Source organism: Octodon degus, unplaced genomic scaffold (assembly GCF_000260255.1).
Source record: "Octodon degus isolate 3935 unplaced genomic scaffold, OctDeg1.0 scaffold00243, whole genome shotgun sequence".
In the NCBI taxonomy this organism is placed as follows: Eukaryota; Metazoa; Chordata; class Mammalia; order Rodentia; family Octodontidae; genus Octodon; species Octodon degus.
This window is the reverse complement of record NW_004524819.1, coordinates 2547161-2558002: the sequence shown is the minus strand read 5'-3', so window position 1 is coordinate 2558002 and position 10842 is coordinate 2547161. Positions and strand designations below refer to the sequence as shown.

General features: G+C 40.1%; 1 protein-coding gene and 1 pseudogene across 2 annotated transcripts in view; one reads left to right on the top strand and one right to left on the bottom strand.

The window, feature by feature from the left end:
* The window catches only part of Otc (ornithine carbamoyltransferase), a 77538-nt gene that overhangs the window by 51774 nt on the left and 14922 nt on the right, over positions 1-10842 (bottom strand). Inside the window, exon 3 of the mRNA XM_004645906.2 lies at positions 10018-10099. Coding sequence (XP_004645963.1) covers positions 10018-10099 — 82 coding nt within the window. The remainder of the gene's footprint in view (positions 1-10017; positions 10100-10842) is intronic.
* LOC111813936 lies at positions 1693-4459 on the top strand (annotated as a pseudogene). Its single transcript, XR_002819053.1, has 2 exons — positions 1693-2714; positions 4454-4459. The product of XR_002819053.1 is annotated as an SUMO-conjugating enzyme UBC9-B pseudogene (transcript).

Genomic DNA, 10842 nt, shown 5'->3' with positions numbered 1-10842 from the left:
TGACACTGACAAAGGTTCGACAATCTGAGGTACAGGATCTCAGGATAAATCCCGAGGGGATTTCACTGACCTTAGCAGACCCAAAAGCTACAACTCTTGTTATATAGGTCTTCCTTTATCTTGCTATTAACCACCCAGCAGAAAAGTATAAAATTGAGGTATAAGAAATAAATCCCTATTAATATGCTGAGCTGTGAAAGGTTCAAGTCAACAACTTCTGACATTGTCCGTCTTATGAAAAACCCACTACTATTATGGACTACTGGACTATATTGGAATATTTCGCTGAATTCATGCACCTGCAATACTTGAATAGCAATGGAGTACCCATCTCTGACAAAACTAAACAAAACAGGGTATACAAATGAGGGACCATTTTGTATCTGTATATACAAAATAGGATAGATATGCAGCTACTTTCTCTTAATTCCATGAGAAGAAAGATTTGTACTAATAGTGTTTGGACAGGATATCATATCTGCATCTTGTAGTATGAATAACCACTAAGAAGACAACAATATGCAATGTATTAATTATTGAAACTGTCCTACTAATAAGTTTTGAAGCTGTCTCATTGCTATTTATTTCTCAATAAAATTATTTTTTTTAAAATTTTATTTATTTATTGTGTGTGTGTGTGTGTGTGTGTGTGTGTGTGGGCAGCTCAGCCCACCAGGGGGCGAGGCTGGCTGGCATGTGGTGCTGGGGGATTGAACCGTGGTCCCTGTGCTTTGCTAAGCTTGTTCTAAGTAGGTGCTTTAGACCACTGAGCCATCTCACCAGCCCCAATAAAATTATTTTTTAAAAAAGAAAACCTTATAAGCCACAGTTAAACTCTGTGGACACAAGCAGAGCCATTTTGTCACATGTTCTGGGGCAAAACTGGGGGAGATAGTGACCTTCTGTCCTAACTTTACTATCTCATTTGAGATTGGATGAAGATGCAGATTTTACAATACCTAATTCAAGTCAAATCATCCTAATTTTTATAAGACTTGTGTGAGGTATTTTGCACAATTTGTATTTTTTACAATTTTATACTCTCTATTTCCCTGCATATTGTAATGTTTCTATTTTATCTTTTTGGAAATATACAGTATTCACAATCTGCTAATCTCTGTTTCTCATGAAGAAGGTGAAGATCATTAATCACATGGTGCACTGGAGAGTTATAGAGTTTTAGACTCACCACCCACCAATGGGAAATTGAGTCATAGTCTCATGAAACACTCTACTGATGCCTTAACACAATTTGAATAATGTAATGTGAATATAGATTCATAGTGATACTAAACATCATTATTTATGGAGGAAACAACAATGAGATTGTATCTTTTATTTGTTTTAAAAGGTGCAAACTGGGCCGTCCAAATAGCTCAGTGAATTAAAGCACCTGCAAGCAGGCGCAGGAGCCGAGATTTGATCCCAGGGCCTGCCTTGCCAGCCCTGCCCCCAGGGTGCGCTGAGAGGGTGATTGAGACTGGGCGTCGTGGCACGCCCCTAATCCCAGCTCTTGGGAGGCTGTAAACAGGCAGATCACTTCAAGTCCGAACTAGTAATGAGACCCTGAACATCCTGCAGACCCTTCCCTAAAATACAGAAAAAAAAGGTGCAAACTGATGTATTTCAAAATATTATAATTTCAACTTACTTTAAAACAATACAAGAGGATGCATCAGGCCGAGGCCGCCAGGGACTTTGAATATGCCGGGGATCGCCCTCAGCAGACTTGCCCAGGAGAGAAAAGCTTGGAGAAAAGACCACCCATTTGGCTTTGTGGCTGTCCCTACCAAGAATCCCGATGGTACAATGAACCTGATGAACTGGGAGTGCACCATCCCAGGGAAGAAGGGGACTCCCTGGGAAGGAGGCTTGTTCAAGCTGCGGATGCTTTTCAAAGATAATTATCCATCCTCACCACCAAAATGTAAATTTGAGCCACCACTCTTCCAGCCGAATGTGTACCCCTCAGGCACAGTGTGCCTGTCCATCCTGGAGGAGGATAAAGACTGGAGGCCAGCCATCACGATCAAACAGATCTTATTAGGAATACAGGAACTTCTAAATGAACCAAATATCCAAGACCCAGCTCAAGCAGAGGCCTACACGATCTACTGCCAAAACAGAGTGGAATATGAGAAAAGGGTTTGAGCACAAGCCAAGAAGTTTGCACCCTCGTAAGCAGCGGCCTTATGGCTCTGCAGAAAGGAAGGGATTGGTTTGGCAAGAACTCGTTTACACCTTTTGCAAATCTAGAATCGCTCGTACGGTCACTAGTCACCTGGGAGGGCTGTGCGGGCGCCATCTTCATTCCCGCCACTGGCATACAGTTTTCATCCGCTGATATCACCCCGTTTTCATACAGAGTCTCTTCCTTCAGTCTTTTGTATTTTTGATTGTTATGGAAAACTTGCTTTTATTTTAATATTGATGTCAGTATTTCAACTGCTGTAAAATTACAAACTTTTATACTTGGGTAAGTCCCCTAGGAGCTAGTCCTACGCTCTCGGACGCAGGCATGCTTCCCACTGCTCAGAGCTGACCATGGCCTCTAGCTGGCTGTACGAGAAGAAAATCCTTTGCCCCTCCCACCCCTCATCTGGTCTCCTCAGAACCTGGGCTGTGTTGCTTATGAGCCTCAGATCCAAAGTCAGCTAGTGTCTCGATTTTGCATCACTTCCTTTGTGTTTATATGACGTTTTGTCTGTGTTGATGTTTAGAGAAAATAAACTTTATATATAAAAAAATACAGCAACAAAATAAATCAACAAATCAAAGAGAGCATACAATAACTGTAACTTGATAGATGGGGTAATTGTACTTATGCTAACCTTTCTTTTTCTACATTTTAGCGAAGGGTCTACAGGGTGTTCAGGGTCTCATTACTAGATTGGACTCATAGTGATCCGACTGTTTACAGCCTCCCAAGACCTGGGATTACAGGCGCGTGCCACCATGCCCAAACTCAATTGCTGTCTCAGCATGCCCTGGGGACAGGGCCGGCACAGCAGGCACAGGTATTGAACCCCTGGCCCCTGCACCTGCTTGCAGATGCTTTAATCTGCTGAGCTATGTAGCCGGCCCAAATGTTTTTAAGCTTTTTTTTTTTTTTTTGTATCAGGGATTGAACTCAGGACCCTGTGCTTTATACTAACCTTTCTACCTTTCTATTTATTTGAAAAAATTCATAGTAAAAAGTAAAAATAAAAATCTCAAGACTGGGCTGGGGGAGATAGCTCAGTAGAATAAGTGCTTGCCTGGCAAGCACAGGATCCTGAGTTCAATTCCTGGTACCAAAAAAAAAAAATCACAAGAGTTCTAATTTCTATTAGTGTATGAACATTAACTAACATATCTCTTTCATGATTTAAAAATTTCCCTTAAACATTCCCAGACCAAATGGATTTTTGCCTAAGGGCATCCTGCTCTGACCCTTGCAATTTATTAGCATTCTTCAACTAAATCCCTCACTCTGACTTCTACTTACCCATAGATGTTATATTACAATTTTATAGCCAGGGTTCCTGGTGATCAAAGAAAATTGGGCAAGACTGTTTTCAAGTCCTTAGGGGAGCTAGCTCTCGGGCCAACTCACACTGTGGGCTACAGAAACAGGACGACAGAGCCGGCCAAATAACTCAGTGGACTAAAGTGCCTGCTTAGGCAGAGCTCAGCAGACCCCAGGGCACACTGAGATGCAATTGAGACTGGGCATGGTGGCGCACACCTGTAAACCCAGCACTTGGGAAGCTGAAAACAAGAGGATCACTATAAGTCTGATCTATGTAGTGAAATCCTGTCAACCCTGTACTAAATACATTGAATAAAAAGAAAGAAAGATGGGGGCTGGGGAGATGGCTCAGTGGAATAAGCGCTTCCCTGGCAAGCACAAGGGCCTGAGTTCAATCCCTGGTTTCACAAAAAGAAAAAAAAAAGAAAGAAAGAAAGAAAGAAACAGGACAACAGAGTAGAATTGGACTCAGGCTTTCTCATCTGGAAAAAAAATAATTTTTGTAGAATGCTAAGATTTCTCACTCATCTGATGCTCTAGGTTTCAGGTGGAACTAGAGAGTGCCAAGCACCCAAATGGCCCTACTTGCTATAGGTCTTGTGATAAAGTCTCACTCTATTTTGGATGTTTGACAGTTGAGGCTTTCATGCTCGCCTCTCCACCTTCCCTTTCCGTCCCACATCTGGGTAAGTATAGAAAGTGTGGGCACTCCCTTCTTTGGACAAACTACACAAACCCCTAACTGTGCACAAATTCTTCCCCCCCAGCTTCCTCGTTAACCACAATAAAACATAAACCCAGTACATTTCCTTGCTATCTACAGATACTTTTGGAACCGTTTTGGAAGCTCAATGACCTCTCCACACAGAGCTACATTGTGTGAATAGTAAACTTCTTGTACTCTTGGTGCATGTGTGGTGCCCTCACTGTCAAGAAACAAAGTTTTAGGTGCATGAGTGGCCAGAAGGCCTGGTCTCACAGCATGATCATGAACCCTATTCAATGTTTTCAAAAATATATATCTCATTCTATGATAGGCACTGATAAAAGCATTGTAAATAAGACTCAGTTTCCTGCTTACATGGAATTTATATACTAGTGGTAAGAGATGGGTAGTAAACTGAATGAATAAGTTAAATAATCTATGTTAGGTACTGATGAGTTCTATAAGGAAAAATGGAACAAGGAGAGAGGCCAGAAAATGTAACATACAAGTGTGATAATTTTATGTGGCATGGTCAAGGAAACCAGCTAGACTATGGGATATGTTAATGAAAATCTGAGGAAGATCGGTGAGTGGGCCCCAGAAAACATACAAGATAGTGGTAGAAACATGTTTAAAGGTCTTGTGTAAGGGGCATAATGAATGGGTTTCAAGGGAAACAAGAAGGTTGGTTTGGAAGGTTCAGACTGCTACAAAGAGAGCTGTAGAAGGCGAGGCAGCTTCAGAAGGAAGGTGAGGGGAAGGCACCAACTTGGAAGATGAGAAGTCACCAGAGGTTGGAACAGAGGAGTGGCACATTCAGAGTTATGTCCTAATATGACTGATTCAGTGGGAGAGAAACAGGGAAATCAGTTAAGAGACTTGTGAAAATCTGGATCATTTCATAGCGTGAACCAGCATGCTAGCAGCTCAAGTAGTGGGAAAGTGATTGGATGCCTGATGTATTTTGAAAGTAGAGACGGCACTTAGTGGTTTCTTCTCATCTTACTGGAGAAGTAGCAGCAATCAGAGCACTTCTAGAGTCTTTTACCACTTTTTGCTACTTGCCAACATCTGTATCCATATACTTTGTTTTCCGTCTTGCTCATCATAGATGAAGTTTCCATGTTCCATGTAATGCCCCCACTTGTGCACTAGAAGTCACCCCTTTTGCATGCTCAGCAATTGTATAACCATTCTTCCCTTTCCCTTTCTTCACTGATATCCTCAATGGGCTGCATTCAGTTTTTCACTCAATAAAATTCAAGCACAAAATTTTTTATTGACCCTAAATCCCCTGTCAACTATTCCTTTCATTCTTTGCTCCCCATTGCAGCAGAACTATTTGTTCCTTCTTTCTGTCTTTAGTTAATTTCTTCCTATTTCCATCACATCTAATCCTGTAAGGCTTTTCTTCTTTCCCCCAGCAACACATCCAAACTCTTCTCGCTAAGGTTCACGTTGCTAAATTTCGTGGCCATTTCTCAGTCCTCTGTCTTTCAACCTTGTATTAATAAAGTTGGCCACCACTTTCTCCTTAGTAATCTCTTTTCACGCAGAATCCAGGAAACCGCACATTTGTGCTTTTCTATCTGCCATGATAATTCTGCCTTCTTAGTCTTCATTTCTGGTTCCTCTTATTTTCCTTGACTTCTAAATGTTGGTGCAGACCAGAATCAGTTTTTGGTCCTATGGTCTTATATACTACTTGATGACTCACAAATTTCTGGAATCCAGACTTATTCCCAAACTCTAGGTTCATATCCAATTGCTTTTTCAAAACCTGTGTCTGGGGGCCAGGGAGATGGCTTAGTGGAATAAGTGTTTGCCTGGCAAGTGCAAGGGCCTGAGTTCAATCCCCAGTTCCACAGAAAAAAAAAGAAACCAAAAAAAAAAAAAAACCCTGTGTGTCTGTGTGTCTAATAGACATCTCAATTTTAATACATCCCAGACAGAACCCTTCATCTTCACTTTTCAACCTGTTCTACCTTCAGTCTGCACAGTTTTGCAGGCAGAAATGCTGAAGTCATCCTTGACATCTCTCTTTGGTCAAATGCATAAGTCATATTACTGAGTCTCTCTTTAAAACATATCTAGAAAATGCCCCTCCTACTTTTCACTGTTACAACCTTGGTTGGAACCTCTTTTTATATAGCTAACCCTATTCACAGGTTTCACAACATCTCTCTTGCTTCTGCACCCCCTTTTCATTCTGTCTATTATCAGTAGAGTAGTCAGGGCCAACTTTCTAAGTGAAGGTGAGATCATGTACCTCTTCTGATGATTCTTCATTTTACTCAGAGTGAAAGCAAAGGTTCAGTGATAGTGTATATGTCTCTTCTTCAGTTCTAGGCACATTATCCTGCTTGCTAAGATCACATATCACCTCCTAATGTTCTATATTACTCACTTTTCTATTATGTGTGTTATTTATTTTATTCATACTGTCTAGAAGGAAAGCTCCATGGAAGCAAGTATTTCTGTGTTTTGTTTGCTGATGTGATGCTCAGGCACTTAAAGGTGAAGAGTAAATGCTCAAAAATACTCATTGAGTGAAAGAAGGAAGGACTTTAACTTGAGAAGAGGGCCTTTTCCTTGCACTGATTAACTTTGCTCATTTTTTCAATAGAAAGAACAGAAAATTCCACTATCTATAAAGTGAGATACCAGAGTTTAATGATAGTTATAATCAATAACCTATCTTGAGCACTTAATTTGTTTATGAACACACAAGGTCATCTGAATAAGTCCTGCATATTCATCAACAAAGCATTTATGGTGCGCCTACCATGTAACTAGCAGGACTGAGCACGATGGAAGGTGTGGAGCTATACAGCAAGATTGAAAGCAAAGTGTAAGACCTCCTCATCTGCCTAATCTAGGCCATACTCCTTTTTTTAAAACTAGAAATCATTTTTCTGTAGCAACTTAGAATTAGCCTAGTGCCTTACATTTTCCTCCTTGTGCTGTAAAGAAGATTCATCCTGAGCCTGGACTTATTAGAGAGAGTAGGAAGATGGGTCACAAAAATCCCTTATGGGTGGGAGTGAAAGCCTTCAGCAGTTCATGAAAAAAGAAAAGGAGGAATGTTTCTGAGAAAGAATCATTATTTGTGGTCACTGATAAAGAAAGCCTCAGATCCAAGTCAAAATTCAGCAGCCAATCATTTACTTGTTTATCAGTGGTGATAAGGGAATCAAGGTGTGTCAGGGAATCTGAAAAACCACCAACAGCTGCCATTGCTGAGAAGAGGGCAGAAAGGTGGGTCTCCATGCTCTTTCCACCATTCATCTAGAGAAGTCTGCTTTTGTCTATTTCATTTGTTTATGCTTCCATGCCCAGATATTTTTGAACAGTGGGCTTCTTCTGTTAATTTCTCAATCTCAGGGGAAAACAAAAGTAAATCTTACCTTGCTCTTTCTTTTCCTCATAGACCCTGCAGGCTTTGAAAGTAAGGGTAAAAATAGAATGGATTCACTGGAAGTACAAAGGATCTGGGGGATCTTTCTGATAGAAATAAGGCTGTCATTTACTTCTCGGTGCTTGGCTTTCATGGCTTCAGAATACTATCACGGTTTTTGGCTAGGCATCTTTGTTAGTTGATGAATTTGAAACAGCTGTGAAAGTACCAACTGCTAGTTCACCTTGAAAGTGAAACACCAGTGTTAAATAATGAAAAGAGCCATCTTGTAGAATGCCCTGTGCATTTCCCTATCAGCTAATGCATTTACTGATATTAATAAAGGTATCTATCTATTAGTTCAATTAATTTGCCATAAAAGAATATAACTACCACTAGACACATAGGAGAATTTTCTGATTTTTCAGGGAAGAATACATAAAAATTTATGAGGAATGATCTACAGCTACAGTCATAAAATATATCCTTATGGATGCTTCTCACAAACATAAGGCTCAACAAAAGATGTCATAAACAAAGGAGTGCATGCTGAATGATTCCACTTATATAAAGTTTGAAAATAAGCAAAACTAATCTGTGGTATTGGAAGCAAGTGTAAAAGTTACCCTTGAATGGAGTCATTAGTTAGTAGAGAGAATTACAAGGCATAAGAGCACTTCTCGGTGTCATTAATATCCTTTTTCTCTAGCTGGATGTTGCATTAATGTATTCACTGTACGAATTCATTGAACTACATATGCACTTGGTGATTTGTGTACTTGTCTATAGATGTTTTCCACTCTAATAAATATGTTGCATAGCAACTGATTTTATCTAAATTGGGTGGAGAATTTTATTCTGTTCCCTGAGATAAGTAGAAATACTGGTGAATTTCTAGATCTCAGGCTTGGGATAGAATCCTCAAGATCTATTCTGTGAGGATCACCAGAGGCTGGCCCAACTGTAAGGCAGTGATAGACAATGAGTTACATTTTATTTTTATTCTACACTTGATCTTAGCCAAAAGTCCGAGAAGTAATTTTATTTTTATTCTAAACATCAAAGAAAGAGGTGGTGCCTATTGAAAAAGTATACCAGAGAACAACTATTAAGATTCGCATATACATAATAGAAATATTCTGCTGTGATTTTGGTGGGAGTTTACTATTTCTATAAGCATTTAGGGCAGCTACATACTTTGACCGATTCTCCTTCTACTGAGTTTGGCAGCACCCCCTGCAATTAGACCACAGGTACTTGTTGTAGATAGTGACAAATACCCTGTCAACCATAAATTGTAAGGGCCAATACATTCCTCATGTATTTGCTGTTATGGTTTACAATTTTGTGCAGGTCTTAGAACCCTTCCTTAGAGAAAATAATCATTTAACAAAATTCTTACTGCCATGTGTAGAAATAATTTTACTAGAACTAAACATGACCTTTACATGCTTCAGTAGCTTCAAAGTCTGGGTTCTATGTCTCAAAAAAGTCTATGATTTTAGGCACAAAAAATAGATTTAGAAGAATACATGGGTAGTCAAAGTCAATTTTTCCTCATCTTTTCACCTGGTCTCCAGTATTAGGACCTGAAAGGGGATCAAGCGGAGTGAGAAAGAAGTGACAGAGATAGAAATTGATAGACCTTTGCCACTGAGCCTTGTATATTCTCCAGCCCAATTTCCAAAGGGTTCAGAGCATGGTAGAGGCCTCCAAGTTCAAGAAACCCCTATACTGAGAATATTCTACGTGTCTCTTGCTTTTAAAATAGATATCGATTGGGGCAACTCTTCTGGAGCTCTCTGGCTCCCAGTATGAGGAAGGAACAATAGAGATGGCCTTGAAGTATCTCTGTGCCTACTGATTTGGTGAACTATTTAGAAGTTTAGGGAACCAAGCCAAGAAGTGGCTCAAGTATGGGGATTAGAGTAAGGGAAAGCCTGCAGTAAATTGGAGGGAGACAAGATCCAGTAAAGATACGAGAACTTCCAGCTAGGAGAGGTAATTTTATGATGGTGTTCACTAACAAGGAGCAAATACTCATATCCCTAAATATCTTAACATTGAGATGCTCTCCAGGATTTTGCCTCTGAAGAAAAGGACAAGAGACCTAAAGTTGATAAAGTAAACCCCAAGACAGCTGAGGGTTGCCTGCTATGGCAGAAGTTTCCACCATCCAGCAGACTTGAGAGTACACAAGAAAAAGATCTTAACATGTTGGTAAATATAGACACATTTCTTCCATGAGTTCGAGGCCTGAGATTTGGGATCTATCTACATTTTTACCTGGATATGAATAATTATGTGGGGTTTCCACTTGAGACTTCTAGGAACTTCTTCAGACAAAGCTAATCTTTTTGCTCCCTGCAACTTTAACACAAGTGAGTTTTTCAGTGGACTTACCTGTCTCTGTGGACAATCTTGTTCGAGTGCTTCTTTTCTCAAAAATCATGCCTAAGGATTTCCCTTGTAGTAAAGGCAAATACTGAAAATCAAGGACAGAATACAAAAATACAATTAAAATGCAAAATATATTTTATATTCAATATTAAAGAGCATTTTTTTAAATTTGTGAATTTGGTACAGGATCTACAAGGGTCTTACTATGTAGATGGGCCTCATAGTTATTCTCCTGTTGACAGCCTCCTAAGCGCTGGGATTAAGGGGAGCACCATCAAGCCAGTCTCAATCGCCATCTCAGTGCGCCCTGGGGAGCAGGACCGCATGGCATGCTGGGGGTTGAACCCTGGCCACTGTGCTCTGCCAGAGCAGGCACATTAGTCTGCTGAACTACCTGGTCAGCCCTAAAGAGTATGTTTTAAAACTTAGGTGTTTTTTTTTTTTTTTTTTTTTTAATGGAACCAGGGATTGAACTCAAGCCCTTGCGCTTGCCAGGGAAGTGCTTATTCTACTGACCCATCTCCCCGGCCCCTAAAACTTAGTTTTTACTAGGAATTTCAGAATAGTCTGTTCTGTTTTGTTTTTGTTTGGTTTGGCTTTTTGAGACAGAGTTTCACTATGTAACTGAGTCTGTCCTTGAATTCACTATGTAGCTCGGGATGGCTTCCAAGTGGCAGTGATTCTCCTGCCTCAGCCTCCCAAGTGCTGGGATTGCAGGTGTGCCCCAGCTCTGTAAAATTATTCTATAAAGAATGAATTTAAAGTGTTTTTTCCACATCTAGTACATATGGGGAAAAGAAACAGTAACACCCACAACATATATATATA